The sequence below is a fragment of the Mastigoproctus giganteus genome, chromosome 3, assembly GCF_048544385.1.
Source record: "Mastigoproctus giganteus isolate SK-2022 chromosome 3, ASM4854438v1, whole genome shotgun sequence".
Taxonomy (NCBI): Eukaryota; Metazoa; Arthropoda; class Arachnida; order Uropygi; family Thelyphonidae; genus Mastigoproctus; species Mastigoproctus giganteus.
The window spans coordinates 78097218-78114480 of NC_143577.1; the positions used below are offsets into that span (position 1 = coordinate 78097218).

General features: G+C 32.3%; 2 protein-coding genes across 2 annotated transcripts in view; one reads left to right on the forward strand and one right to left on the reverse strand.

Moving 5' to 3' along the window:
* The window catches only part of Pdp1 (PAR bZIP family member Pdp1), a 114232-nt gene extending 99679 nt beyond the window's left edge, over positions 1-14553 (forward strand). Inside the window, exon 4 of the mRNA XM_090370572.1 lies at positions 14449-14553. Within this exon, the coding sequence (XP_090226698.1) occupies positions 14449-14456 (8 nt within the window). The 3' untranslated portion in view covers positions 14457-14553. The remainder of the gene's footprint in view (positions 1-14448) is intronic.
* A 1200-nt stretch (positions 14554-15753) lies between these two features.
* Positions 15754-17263, reverse strand: part of LOC150088099 (DNA repair protein RAD50.L-like) — a 553006-nt gene continuing 551496 nt past the window's right edge. Inside the window, exon 24 of the mRNA XM_090370570.1 lies at positions 15754-15853. The gene's annotated coding sequence lies outside the window, so the exon portion shown is untranslated. The remainder of the gene's footprint in view (positions 15854-17263) is intronic.

Genomic DNA, 17263 nt, shown 5'->3' on the forward strand with positions numbered 1-17263 from the left:
TCAATTAAAAGGCACTGTCATCTATTTTTAGATTTTATCATCTGGACCCTTTTTTGTCATATTTGAGCTGAAATATTTGAATTTGATGTTGAAATTGGACAAAATGTTACCAAGGCTGTGTTTATTTTAACAATTTATAAATTTAAAATTTGCCTAATCAACTGCTTTTTTCTCAATGGAAATCATCATCATCATCATCAGCCATTTTCAATCCACTGCAGGATGAAGGCCTCTCCAGCAACTTTCCAGTTCCTTCTGTTTTGAGCACTGGACATCCATTTACTACCCACAAACTCATGAATTTCATCTATCCATCTCCGCCTTTGTCTTCCAGGTTTTCTTCTAGCTCCTCTTGGATACCATTCTGTCATTTTCTTAGTCCATCTGTCATCATGTCTTCGAGCTATGTGTCCTGCCCAAGACCATTTTAGTTCTTTAGTTTTGATAAGAATGTCCTTTACTTGAGTTTGTTGCCTAATCCATGTGTTTCTCTTCTTATCTAACAGTCTGATTCCCAATATGATTCGTTCCATTCTTCGCTGTGTAGTTCTCAGCTTCTCTTCCATTCTTTTGGTGAGTGCCCAAGTTTCACTTCCATAAGTCATGATGGGGAGTATACATTGGTCCATTATTTTACGTTTCAGACAAACTGGGATATTGCTCTTCAGTATGTGACTATATTTCCTGAATGCTATCCATCCAAAATTTATTCTTCTCTTGACTTCCAGCCATTTATCATTATTACAGCTAATAACTTGTCCCAGATAAGTATATGACTCCACCTTTTCAATTACTGCTCCTTCCATCATTATTTCCCTTTCTGTGGCATACTTGTTCATCATTACTTTTGTTTTAGCCATATTCATCTTTAGTCCAAAATCCTTACTAGCTGTGCATAACTGATTAAGATTTTCCTCTAATTCTTTGGGATCATGGCTTATGACCACAATGTCATCTGCAAATCGTAAATGGTTTAGGTACTCTCCATTCACATTGACTCCTTTCTGCGACCAGTCTAATCTTCTGAAAGCTTCCTCAAGGGCAGCAGTAAATAGCTTCGGAGATATTGTGTCTCCTTGTCGAACTCCTTTCTCAATTTTAAATTTCCTACTGTCTTTGTCTAGTCTAATAAAGGAGGTAGCACTCTCGTATATTTTCTTCAAAATCATAATATATGGGGTATCAATGCCTTGTCTTTCCAGTGCCCGAAACATTGCCTTATGCTGTATGGAGTCAAATGCCTTTTCATAATCCACAAATGCCAGGCATAATGGTGTTTTATATTCATTTGCTTTCTCCATTAGCTGTGATATTACATGAAGGTGATCCATAGTTGAGAATCCTGTCCTAAAGACAGCTTGCTCTTTCGGTTGATTCTCATCCAGTATTCTTTCTAATCTGTTAGTAATGACCCTTGTGAACAACTTGTAGATGTGGGATAACAAGCTAATTGGTCTATAATTTCCAATTTCTGATTTATCTCCTTTTTTATGCAGCAAAACTATGATTGCATTATTCCACTGCTTAGGCGTCACACCTTTTCTAATGCACTTTGTGAAGAGCCTTGCCAGTTTTTGTGTTATGTCTCTTCCTCCCAATTTTAACAACTCTACAGTAACTTCATCTTCCCGCGGGGCTTTCTGATTCTTCATTTTCTTCAATGCATGCTCTACCTCATCAGGAAGAATATTGGGTATGTCGTATGTGTTGCTACTTTGCAATCCATCTTCCCCACTGCTGGCATCATTCCCCTGCTCCTTGTATAATTCTCTATAGTAGTCTTCTGCTATTTTTCTCAATGGAAAGGCTATTCTCAACTCTCAGTGTAGCCTAAATACATTGTTCTTATACTTTTGAAATGAATATAAATTGATTTGAAGAAAAAACAAAATAACCATAGTGGTAGTAGTGGTGATGCATTTCTACATAGTTAAGTGTATATAAAACAACCACCATTGTGGTTGTTTTGTATATGGCTCCCCCCAAATAAAATCAATGTACATTCATTCCAAAAGTAAACTAATTAAGATTTTAAGGTAAATCCGAAGGTGGGGAAATCTTATATATCTTGTGCTATCTAATTCTATATACTGTATTTGGACCTTGGAACAAGAACAACCACCAGTGTCCAAATTATGAGTTTTCAGAAATGAACTATAGAAAAGTAACATTCAAGTTTTATACTGCTTTATGTTTGTATTAAGGTTTTTCATGTAAAATCGAGTAATGACATTTAAGAAACTTGTCTTGAACGTGAAAATATGTATTTTATTTATTTTTCCTTTGTTTATATCCATTGCTGACAAGGAACAGTTGTTGTTGTTATTTGGTTTTTAGGAGCATTAGCAACTAAGGCCATATTGCTCCAAGGATATGCGGTGGTCATTCCCTGACCTTTCCGCATTTGGTGGTCATGGGCTCGAACCACGGTCTTATCAAGAATTGTGTGCTACGCACTGCTGCTCCTGCCCACCTGGCTACGGAGGCGCCCCACAAGGAACAGATGACATTGGTTGTTATAGTTCTGATGTGCATGCCCAAAACAGTGAAATTAGTTTAATTTATTTTAATTCTGCAAGTAATAATCATTGTCATTAAGAAAGAAATTACAAATAACAGCCTTTGGTTCTATTAAATAAAGAATTTCAAATCTGATTTTTCAAAATTACATTATAATATGGACCATGTGAAAGAGAATTATGGCTTGTTGTAAACTTATTATTTGTCTTATTTTATATTTAATAAGTTGTAAAAAAAAAATGAATTAGTAAAAATTCTGTAATTACAATTTTAACCGTGGTTTCTACAATAAAGTGAATCTTCATCACATATTCAAAGCTAAAATTTCCTGAAATTTGTTCATAAAGTTGGAGAGATGGTTGGTGAATAGAGGGCAGAGGAGACTGTAGATACTTCACCTTTTGATAGATAAATTCATTGTCATATTTCATGTTCTTGAAATCAGTTAACCTGCCGAGACTTGTGACATGTCTTTTTGATAGATATTAGAGTTATCTGAATACATTGTCATTATGATGGGGTGTGTACTTGGTTGGTGACAATAGAAAGGTAGGCATTCCTGTCGAGCTGTTGATTAATGGTGATAAGAGGACTCAGGGTATGTCACGAAAACAGTCTCTTATGGCTTAATGTTGCTTGTGAGCAACCTTTTGTGCCTTGCAGTGAGCATGGGTACCTATGACAGCCACTGACTGATATAGCTTATACAACCTACTGTCCAGAGTATAGTCCATGTTGTTATGGCCTTACCATTCCTGTATTGCAATGGGTGGTTAGCTGGGCCACTGTGCTGCATCACTTGCTGTTTTACGAGACAGAACATGCAACCACATGTGTCTATCCCACGTGACCTTTGGTTGGTTGTTGTTGTACTGCTGTTGATCCAGTCACCTGCACATCTTGTCCCACAATCATTCCACGTTCAATGTCAGAGAACTTGATGCCAACCCATTCTTCCTCGCACGCAGACACTCAAAAACTGATAGCTACATATGCGAACTGCATTCTTATATCAGCCATTCCGACCATTCAGCCTTCACAAGCGTCACAGAACCAGTCCATTGCTACACAAGAGGGTGTTGCTTATGAAAAGCCAACTCTGTATATATTCAACACTATTACTTACTTCAGTCTAGAAAAAAGCACATCAGGTATTATTGATCATTTAAATAAAAATAAAATGTACATATTTGGTCAGTCACTGATAGTAATTCTCTAACTACAGAACTGACAGTCAACATTGAAGACTTGCAATATATTTCAATATTAATTCATAAAAAAAAAACCCACCTTCAGTCATGTTTTATATAAGCAAATGTGTAGAATATAAATTGCATTACATGATGCATGGGTACTACGAGTTTTTCTTGCAGATAGCAACTATAATTGTAGTTATAGTTGCTATAACTATAACTACAATTATAACATTTTTCAAAAGAGTTATGTTAAATAACTCTTTTGAAAAACCCTGAAAAATGTTAAATTTGCCAATGCTGATTAGTCTCATTTTGATTTAAATGGTCAAGTTAACAAACAGTTGCCATGAAGTTTGTCTGGAATTCCTCAGCTTTTGCCAATGAGAATGACTTGTATAGTTGAATTTTAAAATTCCTGGATCACATTTTATAATTAGAATAAAATCACTACTATACTTGAGGAGTTTTTAAGTGATATTCTGTAATTTTTTATAGAATAAATTTAGTTTCAGTACACAACTTACATCTCAAAAGTTGAAAGAATGATGCATAAAGATATTAGGTATTGTAATGCATTTGCTTCCTTCCAGTTGTCTTTGACCCCACTCCTTGTTGGTATACTATTGTCAGCATTTTTGAAGGTCATTAAAGTAGTGCTGAAGGCATGCTCTGAAATACTTATCAGCTCCATCGTGATCATTTTAACTGCTAATGTCAATGGCTCATTTCTCGTGAGCGGCGCCTCCGTAGCCAGGTGGGAAGGAGCAGCAGTGCGTAGCACACGCTTCTTGATTAGACTGGGGTTCAAGCCTGTCACCACCAAATACAGAGGATGCGGAAAGGTCAGGGAATGACCACCGCATATCCCCGGAGCAATATGGCCTTAGTTGCTAATGCTCCTGAAAACCAAATAACAAACAAACAAACATCTCATGTGAGCCAAAAAGTTTGGCAAGAACAGATTTATTGAATACTAAGCCTGTAGTAGTTCATTATTATGTAGAAGGAACCACTTTTTCAAGGCCTACAACTGATGATAGCAACAATGAATTTTCAAACACAGAAATTGTACTTAACAGTTTGTTCCATGGAAATAAATTTGTGCATAATATATTTTCAGTCAGAAAATGCAATAAAAGGTAAAGGTGAGAGCAGGGTTTTTTTTTTTTTTTTTTTTTGAGAAAGGGTGCATCTCCAAGCTGTTGTTTTGTTATAGGATCCTATTGTAGATTTAATTTCATTTTCCATAATAATGATATTCTTGCATTACATTCATACACATCAACTAGCATTGATGATGTGATGTGTAGACACAATTGGATTGGTTACTAGGCATGTGCTGAGGCAAAAATCACGAGCTATCAATATATTGTGATTGTAAATTGCAGATATGCTAGGCTGGTTTTTATGTATGTGGGGGGAGGAAAAATCAATTTCTGGAATAAAAACCGTTTCTACCCAAGGCTGGTAATTAAGGACCTAAGCAAAAACTCACAGGCAGAAAATTCCTCTGATTAGCAATCAAATGTCAGATGTTTTCCAAAGAGAGTTACAAACAGCAGGGTGTTTTATGATTCCCGGCAATAGGAATTAGTCAAAACTTGCAGATGTTACAAAAACAAATTTAGTTGAAGTTTTGCTGATTGTAAAGACAGATTGCATACTGTGATGAAAGTCTTTTTATTTCTACTGATAGTAAACTGCTTTCAGTAATTTAATGTTAAACTTGAAGGATAATTTTACATTTTCTACAATTACAATTTTACTTTTCCATTCTTATGCACTTTACAGTAATAAAATACCAGTAAAAATATCAACTTTTTATTAGGTTTTACACAGGCAGTTGATCATTTGTCATAGTTAAAAAATTTGTAACTTTTTTGCTATGTACAAGATTTAATTACATATTCTATAGAAGGGACAGGAAAAGACATGGTCCTAAATGCACAGTGGTTTTGCATGTCATACATTTTTTAAAAACTCAATATGTATGATCTTATTTGCATTTGTAATGTCTTAATTTTTGCACTGAATAATGTGAACTCACTTATGTCTTTATATTCTCTGATATTTTCTTCCCTGACTGCACTAGTATCTATCGCTAATTGCTCTCAATTTTAGAGCTGATATCCTTCCCAGTACCAGCCATAAAGATAGCTGTGAAGATAAATCTGGTGCTCTTTCATATGTAATTGCTGTAAATTATATATATACAGTCACTTATGAAAATAAAATCTCACTATTACACACCATCTCGGATTTGAGCTTAAGATATCAACTTTTCATCAAAGCAGATATTTCTCTCTTTTTTAAGCTTTAGTAGGCTCAGTACAAACATAACTATTATAGTAATGAAGATACCAGATATTCAATAACAGATATTAAATATATTTTAAGTCTCTTTTGAAAAAAGACCTATTACTAACAAGTAATACATTAGAATTAAGTTTTACTGAGCATAGTCAATTTATCATAATACTTTGTACTATAATCAAAATGTTGTCTTATGCATTGGCTTTTAAAATAGCATTTATCTTTATGCAACATTAAGAAGAGCATTCCCATTTGCCTCATTCATCAAAGTTTTGTAATTGTTCTGTATTTCAACTTTCTGCGAGATGCTTTAAATATATTTTCCTGGTAATAGATGCTGTATTCACATCTGCATTTAGGACTTGGAATTTGAGAAATACATTAATAACATTATTTGAGTAAAATTATTTTATTTTACTCAAATAATATATTATTTTAATATTATTATTAATGTTTTACTCAAATAATTATTATTATTTCAGTAAAACATTAATCTAATGATTACTAATAGAGGTTTCCAGTATTAACTGGTGGAATATACAGCATATTACAATAGAGCCATTTGTATTATGTAGTTAAAATAAAAGTATGTAAAATACTTTTATTTTAACTACATGTGGGGTAAGCTATTCTAGTTATGTATTAGTAGATCAGGAGGACAGAGAATAAAATTATTAGCCAAATAATTTTATTATAAATCAAGTAAGAATTTTTAAATTTCTGCATAATTTTTAGTTTAAATAGATGATGCTTATATATGTCAGGTCGTGCCATATATATATGTCAAAAAAAATCTACCTCTTTTTAACAAAAATATATATAAAAAAAGTCAAAAAACCTGGTTTTTGGGTTTGTTATCCATACATATTATATACACAGTTTGATCTCTTTACATAACAAATACAGTAGTGGTCCTATTGTTGGGACCACTACTGTATTCTGAAAACTGGCATAAAAAACTGATGACAGAAGTGATGGCAAAATGCAGCATCTTCTCAATACATAAATAGCACTGGCATGTAAAAACATCTGTATTTTGTCACTGCTTACATTTGTAATAATGCTCTGTTAAACATTTTTCTTAAATCAGTCTGGTTTTTAGAATTATTTTTTTTATAATGCTGACAAACAGTAGCTCCTTTACTAGTCACGTAAGGGGATTTTATTAGCATTAGTAAATAAAATTGTTATTCAAGGTAGTTAGTGTTAATTGAGTAGATATAAGGGAATATAACATTGGACTCTGTAGTTCACAATAAATTTTTTAATTTTATTAAAAAAGAATTGGAAAATTCTTTAAATCAAATGCATTTTAGTTTTCTGCAGTAGTATATTATAGCAACTCTGGTTTATCAAATAATGTGGAAATTAAAAGTTTTCTATTTTAGCATGTAATGCATACCTACTACAAATCTTAATGTATATATATATATATGCAAAAATATAACCACTTTTATTTTAAGGCATTTATTTTATTATATTATATGTACATATTTGTTTGTTTTGTATTACCTGTTTAAATCAGCTCACATTCATAATTGTCCTCTCAGGTTCTCTACATGCCAGATTAGCAGACTTTTAACCTGGCAGGTGCTCATGTTTCATTTATCAGGTGCAGCACTAGAAGAACACTTGTTGGCTCAAGGTTAATGAATGCAACTTCCTCTATCTTCCTAAATCTAGACAGCTTTATTAGAGTAAAACTGTCTGGATTTAGTTTGAGGTAAAATTATGATTTTTACGAAGCAATTGCGTGAAACACTTGTGAGATGCATGCTTGTAACTTTTGTTTTTTGGTTAGCTTTTTTTATAAAATATAGAAAAGTAGGAATATGTGTGAATTGTATAATTTTGAAATTCATGCATGCATGTAAAACTTGAAAATGGAAGTCACAACAAGTTTATGTAGTAAAAGCTTTGTTATCCACCATGCACGGTGATTAGGGCATTCCAGTTATATTTAATTGTCCAAAAGCTATGGGAAACCAGCAGATAACAAAAGTAAAATTAAAATTTTGGATATCTATTAATGTAAACCAAATTTCACCCAAAAAAAAAAAAAAAAAAAGTTAGTATTAACAGTGGCAATTGATGCAATAAAGCAAGCTTATAAAGCATCAGCCAAAAAAAAAAAAAAAAAACCTTACATACTTCATCTATCCATACCCTCCAAGAATTTTTCTAGTTCTTTCTTGAATTTATTCAAACCACCCTTTCTTGAATTTATTCAAACCACTTTCACCACAAAGGATGGAATTTTGTTCCAACAATCAACCATCTGCTGGCTGAAGGCAAACTTCTGCATATCTATCCCACACCCATCCTATGTAAATTTGAATTTATGCCCTCTCATGTGTAGTCTCTGCAAGAGGAAAAATGCCATGAACATCTAGCTTACTCAATCCATCCAAGGCCTTAAACACCTCAATCAGATCTTCCTGCAGGTGCCTAGTCTCCAGACACTGCAATATGCAGAACTGAAGCCCTTCTTGGTAAGATCACCCCTTTTGTTCCTTTTCTCTGCACCCATTCCAGCAGATCTACATCTTTCCTAAAGTGACTTCACTGTGAGCACTGCAACCCAGCAGGTCTTTTACCTGGAGATTCTTAATGCATGAAGAATTGCTGCTGATAACCAGATCAAGAGTATTGCTTCCACTTGTTGCCTCTAAGTATATGAGTTAAGCTGGGAGATAAATGGAAATAACTATAGTATTCAATTCTTGGAAGTCCACACAATACAATACTCAAGGTGTGGCCTAACCATGGCCTTGTACAAAGGGATAATTGCCTCCTTATCCCTGCTAGCAAATTTTCTGTATATTATTGACAAAACCCCATAAGCTGACCTGGCAGCCTGTCTGCATTGCTCAGAGAACTTCATCTCTGACTACACAATTACCTCCAGGTATTTTTCATTTTCCACTAATCTGAGTATAGTACACCACAGTTGGTGTGTTAATCTGGGATTACTGCTACCCATATACAGTACCTTGCATTTGTCAATGTTAAACTTCAACTGCCATTTCTCAGCCCATCGACCTAATTTTCTTAGATCTTGTTGCAGTATCTCACCTCGATTACTTTCATTAACCACCCTGCCAACCTCAGTATCATTTGCAAAGTTTGACATTAAGCCTGCTATATCTTCATCAATATCATTAATAAATATTAAAAACAATAACTAACCCAGCACTGAATCTTAGGCGACTCCACTAATAACATTATTTCACAATGGGAGCAGCAGTGCGTAGCACACGCTTCTTGATTAGACCGGGGTTCGAACTCGTGACCACTGCATATCCCTGGAGCAATATGGCTTTAGTTGTTATTGCTCCTAAATAACAAATAACATTATTTCACAAAGAGCAGTGCCTGTTGATAACCACTTTTATCTTCTTCCACCCAATCATCCCTTTATCCATAACAGCAACTTTCCCTGAATGCCACATTGCTCTAGTTTATATAGTAGTCTTTTATGTGCAATGGTATCAAAAACCTTCCTGAAATTCAAGTGCATGATATCAAAAAAAAATTTTTTTTTTGGCTGATGCTGCATAAGCTTGCTTTTGTATCGTATGCTTCTACTAATGCTAAAAATTATTTTTTGAATACAGTTCCCTGGTTACTACATCTAACCATCAGATTAGTTGGACAAAACCACCCTTTTAGCAAATCCATGCTGTGACTGCAGCATAACTGCATTCCTGTCTAGATGGTCTTGCATTACTTCTTTAAACAGTGACTCCATTATTTTCCTGGGAACAGATGTTAAGCTAGTAGGTCTGTAATTATTTGTCATCTTTTGATCCCCAATTGGGGATACATGTGCACATATCCAGTCCCTAGGGATCTGAATCCAAGGATCTCATAATTATGGCTTACCTTCTTTGTTACCTTCCTTAGTATAATTGGATAGATTCTATGCACCCCAGGTGCCTTTTTTTTTTTATGTTTAGCTTTGACAGTTTTTCTTCCATTTTTCTTTCAGTTATCATGAAATCATTTAGCACCCCATTAGTTTGATAAACTTCTGTCATCACAATTTTCTTATGTGTAGATGCAGAGTACCTGTTCAGTTTATCTTTGCTGCAGTTCTTTGCCAAAGACTTCTCATAATTTGCCGTAGCTTGCCTAATCTCCTTTGTGACTTGATTACAGTCTGTAACTTCATTACAGACTAATTTATATATACCATCTGTATTACCTGATAATTTATATGCATCCCTTGCATTTTTATTCTCTACCACAAGTCTCATCAGTTCATCTGACATCCATTTAGGTCTGTCTTGAAGAGTATTTCTTTGTTGATATGAAAAGCCTAGTAGCTTCTATGATGGCTTCCCATTTAGAAATTGCTTTTGTTAAAATCATCATTTGGTTCCGCTGCATAAATTTGAAAACTGAGACCACTGTAGTCACCCTTACAAAAATCAAAAGCCTTTCTCTTTTACCCTTGGCAGTAGTTGTCTTTAATTTGATTCCACATTAGTACACTGTGAGCACTGCAACCCAGCAGGTCTTTTACCTGGAGATTCTTAATGCATGAAGAATTGCTGCTGATAACCAGATCAAGAGTATTGCTTCCTCTTGTTGTCTCTAAGTATATGGGTTAAGCTGGGAGATAAATGGAAATAACTATAGTATTCAATTCTTGGAAGTCCACACAGTTCTTCACAGTTGACTTTGTAGGTTGCTCCTTTGCCAGTGGTTTGGATGAATGGACCTGTGTCTATAGATTGCAAACCTTGTTTTAGCAATCTTGCTATATTGCAACTGATCACCAATATTCATCTCTGAGGAAGTGGCATAGAATCCACGAAACAACAGATTCAGGTAATTATTTATACCTTTCTGTTACTTAATGGCATAGGCATTTGCAGGTTAATATAGAATTTTTTGTATCAAGATCAGCCCTACACTGCTAAACAACCCATACATAGTTCAGACTATCTAATTTATTCAATAGTAATCATTTTAGTTTTGCATTTTTGTAAGTTTCCTTAATTTGATGTGTGACATTTAAAATATCGATCATGCATTATACTGAATATATTTTTATTTGTGTAATAATAAGGAAGTGTTCTGTAATAAAAGGAAATAAAAATATGTTATTGTAATCTCTACTTGAGGTTATTAATTTTATTTCAAAAATGGATCTGGATTGTGAGAATTATTTTTTCTAATATGGATTACAAAGAAAGCTATATATTCACTATTCTAAAATATAAATATGTCAGTTACTAGAACTTTCCAGTTATCTGAATGCTGTATGGATAACAAGGCTTTTACTGTGTGTATTTGGGTGTATTTTATAATAAATAAGCACAAATGTGCTGCCCACAATTTTGCATACATATTAATTTTATAAACTTGAAAATGGAAGAGACTAAAACTAGATTTAATAAAATTTTTTTAAAATTTTCAAAAATAATAATTAACACAATAAATTAATTTAATTATTACTAAACAACCAAGCATTTATATACTTCCAGTAGAATTCAAAAAACTAAACTTTTTCCAGAAATAGTTGGGCACCTGTCAAAGTGCAGCATGAGCATCTTTATGACCAGGAGCACTGCTAGGTTAATGTAGCTGGTAAAACATTAAATAAGAAATTGTTTGAGTAGTTAATTTTCTTTGAAATCTCATTAAGACATAATGAAAGGCATAATGGTTTTGCTTCAGATAAGATGAGGCTCCCTTAGTAATGCCTTTCAAAAAAGAAGTGTTACTTGGCGGTTTGAATGAATTTAACAATTTTTTTGTATAGCAAATGGCATTAAAAGTATTTAAACTGTCTGAAGAGGGGAAAAAAAAAAAAATCACTAAGTGTTTACATTTTAATAAAGTTTTGTATATAATTTGCTTCTGTATGGCTACAAATTAAACTTGTTATAATTTTTATTTTCTTTTGGTTGTTAAAGTTTTATCATAGTCATGAAAATAGTGCATTTTGTATAGCTCATATTGTCGATTCACCTCTTGTATATTTGTAAATTATTTTTTCGGTCACTCCATAAGCTGATATACTTGTACATAATATAATTAAACATGAGAACATAAATGTATGTAGAAATAGTAGAGAAGGGGTGGGTGTGTATAGGTAGTTTTTTGTTGATGTTTTGAATAATTCAGAAATACACTGATATATTTTTACTTAAGTTTGTGCAGTGTTTCACATGTGCATACTTTTAAACCATGACTAGTCAAATTTGTAAAAATATTACTTGTCAGTCTATTCATCAAATAAAAGAGAACTATTTAATATCAATTCTGACTACTCTATTTCTAAAAGTTTATAAAAATATACAACTGTAATAAATTTGCTCTATTGTTGTACAGAAAAAAATTTTATTCATTGTTGTATTAAATTAAAATAGGTATATCAGAAATGTTTCATTAAAATTTTTATTGAGGCAGTTCCTATGATGAAAATTGCATGCGATTAAATCAGATATGCATCCCCCCATCATATATAGTTGATAGTTTGTGATTAGTCAATGAATTTAATTCTCTTTAGGCAAGTTAAAAATTACATTAAATTTGATTAAACCGATACAACTGATTTAAAAGTCCTTTTGTTACATGTCATATTTTCTATATTGATAATTAACATGTATTTATGTACTGCTTCGGTGGCTAGTAAATAGTCCAGTTATCATTAAGTTATGAATATTTAAGTGAAACTTTTATGCATGTTTTGTTATACAATTTCATGGCAAGTTACATTATCAAACTTGATTTTTAATGATAATGGTAGAATGTTTTATAACCCAGTTGACTAATTGTATATAATAAATTTCATATAAAATTATTCTGATGTTATTCTGACTTACTGCTTACTTAGTTATATTTTCATGTTGATTAGGAAAAACAATTATAAAAATCAGTATTATTTCTTTTTTCTTACTGAAATGTTATGAGTGTGTAAAAACATTTATTTTGTGGCATGTCTATGATTGTAATAAGATTGTTCATGATGTATTTTTGTGAAGTTTATTTATTGAATAAAAGAGTGGAATAGATGAATATATTTTTCAATGTACATAACTTTGCTAAGCATATATTAAAGAATTAAATTGTATAGACTGCCTGAATATCTACTAGTTATATATGTAACAGTAGTAGATTAAAAAGGTTGCTAAAATTGAAAAAGCAAATCAATGAATACTAGCATGTATGAAATAAGTGTAGGTAAAGTTTATATGTAAAAAAAAAAAAATTATACTTTTAAACTTCTGTACACAATGGATAGCTCAAAGTCCATGAATGTGCAGAAAGAGAATATGTGTTGATTTTTTTTTTTTTTCATTGTCTTCAGAATCAGAAGTCATAATAGGGCAGTTGGCAGCTTGCTGCTATGAATTTTTAATAGGGCATGCTATATACCACAGTTGCTGGAAATTGCTTCCAAACCAAGTATTTGTTTAAGTTATACTGTGTGTATCAACACTGCCATTCCAATGTTCTTTATAAATATTTAGTTCTGTAATTTTTAAATCTTTATGTGCAGACTCAGAGAGATTTTTCTATGCCAGACAAATGAATATTACATAAAATACTCAAACATAAAATACTGCAAGTCATGGTGGATCAATTATAGCTTGCCTTTTATCCATGAATGCCTTTCTATTGTTGAGGTTATAGCTAAACTCAACCGTTATATACTGTATCTTTAAAGTACATTTATTTTTTGAATGACTATTTTTCTACTTGGTGAACATTAAATCTCTAAAGAGAGTCAAATGTCCTAACTTTATCAAAGTGACTTCATTTAACCTCTTGGCACTGATGTGGGGATCATTTTGACCATCATTTTGTTTTAACTTTGCCACACAATTCACAAAAACTTTTCCTTGTTTCCCTATTAAAAATTCAAGAAATCTCTGTTAGATAGGATCAAAATTACCCCCACGTGTCTACAGTTTTCTCAGAAGTGCCACCAGGTTAACGTTTTCATATTTAGGTATTAAATGAACAGATATGCTTTATGGATACCCAGTGCAGTATTTACACTTTTCATTTTTACATTAATGAAAGAAAATTTGACTTAAATGTATTAGATACTTTTGTAATCAGAAATAATTTGTGATATATAAATTTAAATGTATTGCTGTAGAACTACAAGTGAACTACAGGTATATACATACACCAGAGTAATTTTTATGTGCATTTTTAAAATGAACTTTATGTGCTGTGACAGTTTTGAGGGGAGAGGAAGGCAACAAGATGTAGTTTGTCTCTGATTATGATTTTTTAAAATCATTATTTTTAAGAATTCAGCTTAACTCTGTATAAAACAAGAAAAGTATAAATTAATATATGTACTTTACCTGTTTATGTAATTCTGTACTGCACAGTTGTTAAGATGAAATAAATTATTGGTGTTGTAATAATTTTTGTTACATTTTTTCAGCATATTGAAGAGACTCACAAGGAACCTTGGCATAGAATTTATTTGCTTTCAGCACTTCTAAATAATCTAATATATTTCAGTGTATTGTAAAGCATTGGTTAAATATATAATCTAATAGCCATGTAGTCAGAGAAACTGCTTAGTGATTCTACTTCAGGAAAGTTTTTATTCTTTCTCTAAATTATGATACTTTACAACAATAAACTAATCTGTTGGATTCTATGGCATATTGGCAGACCATGCAAAGTATAGTCATCTAGAGTGTACTAGGGTGATGTTCCAGTATTTTTTTAAGCAGCTAAGGTGTGAATTACCACTTCTTTAAAAGTAAGGCAAATAGTTTTAACCATTATTGCATTTTCTTGTTGGGCTGCTTTAAGTAAGCACACTGGCTGTATAAGCAGCAGGTTAGTGGTTCCAACATTATGATATCTAAAACAGTGTAAATGAATATAAATAAATGTATGTAATGTATTCTTGCTTTTTGCATTTTTAATTTCTGAAAGTTCACAAAGTATTTTATTTAATGTAACTAAAATTGTTACTACAAATAACATTTTAGGGGTGTTTTACTGCTGTCATAACCATGATAACAGACATGGGATGGGATAAGCAGGAATGCCAGATTTTTCCCTATTGATCTTTACATTTAACAAGATCGTATGACTTTGTGCAGCCATAAGATGTATGAAGAATTATAATACTAAAACAATAACCCTCAAATGTCAATTTATGAAACAAAAATTTGCTGAATTAGTTTATAGTTTTCTAAAATAAATTCCAGAAAGGAGTATTTCTAAGTGTTTTAAAATAGCTCATTAAACTTCCACCCATCTTGATTAGAGGAAATTTAATGACAAGTATATCTCAATTTCGGTTGGTGACTAGAGTTAAACCAAGAATATACCTGTTCTCTCACACACATACAAAGAGAGAGAGAGAGAGAGAGAGAGAGAGAGAGAGAGAGAGATGCAATACTGTTGACTGAACTACCTGTGAATGTGTGCTCACTGGTATGCAAGTTGAATATTTGCTCATCAGCTCAGTCAATAATCTAAAATTATAAAGCTTCTCTTGCCTGGGACTGTCCCGAAATATAAAAATATAACTTAAAGCAAATGTTTCAAAAGATATCACTAAGTTTTTCTTGCAGATAATGAATGTAATTATGTACAAATGGGCTCCACAGTTGCTATATCACGAAAAGCCTGTATTCGATTCCTATGTTCAGCTGAAGTTGAGAAATACTCTTCCTCTCATGATGGGAAGAACTTTTATGGGCACACTATGGTAAAATTAGTTGGTCTTGGGGAAGGAATGCATGGATTTTTTTCTTTCTTCAGAGCTGAAACCCACCTTTGCTTGAAACTCTTGTGTGGAAAAACCCTTTACAGGATTATCCAATCTGCAAAGAGAATTGAGCCTCCAACTTTTTCCCAACTGGATAGGTGATATTTTTGTATAGAGCAATTTACTTAAAAAGTTTGAATGAATAAATAAAATCATAAACTAAACAGAAACGATGTCGTGAGTAACATAAATAGAAACATCTCTTGCACTTTTGATGAAGGAATATTTGTTTCACCATAAGAGCATGTTTAACAGTTTCAAATAGTTTTTTTTTTTTTTTTTATTAAAGCACTACTTAAATATATTAAATGTTATAATTAAATATTAGATAATTTCAATATTGTTTTAACTAACTTTACATATGTTATGATGCAGCACACATACCCTTAGTATGCAATTTTTTTTTTTTTAGTTTAAATTAAATACAATAGGTAAATTAACATTTTATGTTTAACTGTGTATTAATTTTCTTAATACAGCACTTTTTAAAATTTAACTGACTCCACCCCAGGCACCACTAATTGCATGGAATAAGCTTGATGCAGATCAAACTGCCAAAGGTGTTGATCTCTCTGGTACAGAGATCAACAGTTGCAAATAATAAACAGAAACCGCTAACACAAAGATTACTCAGAGACAATAATTACAGACCAAATCAAGAGGTATTTCTAAACCCAGTAGTTTTAGTTCATGGTATTTATCAGCCATATATGTTTTATATATTGCTATCCATTAATGGGAATAATTCTTTGTCTCTCCTCTCCTTACTTCTCCCACTATTATCCCATTTCTTTTCACAATTTACCTTGGGGTTTCCAGATAATCCCTGGAAGCCCCATTACTTTCATAGATCAACTCTAAAAAATAAAAGACCAGAATATACACAATTTATGTACAAAATTAAGCCAGAGTTCACCATATACCTCAATATCCACAATTAAGTCTAATATAACTATGTCATTCATCAAGTAATGCTATAAGACACTGAACTTCTAAAGGAGTTTACCAGCCATCTTAAGGACTGAGTCAGACAATAAACACTAACATAACATCAGTACCTTTGTATATCATCAACAATTAGTTACCTCTACACCAAGATTTAAACCAAGCATATTAGATAGTATGAACCAGAGCTGTAATGCTCAGTACGTTCTACGTTGATATCAATATTTGTAAAATAATAAGAGGAGTTTACTTCACTATAGAGAACGCTTCCACATGATACGCTCCAGAAATTAAAACGAAAAAATCGAAAAACTTACATTAGAGTAACAAATTGTTTAAAAAAAAATAATGATCAATTTAACACAAAAATCAGAAAATTAATTAAAAGCATTTAACGAAAAAAAAAAAAATAATAAAAATAATCGCAAAACGATTCCTTCCTGAAGCTGACAACGCTTTTTGACCGTATACCGTGATCATAGGAATGAAAATTACCGAAAAGGGGTATTATGAAACTTAA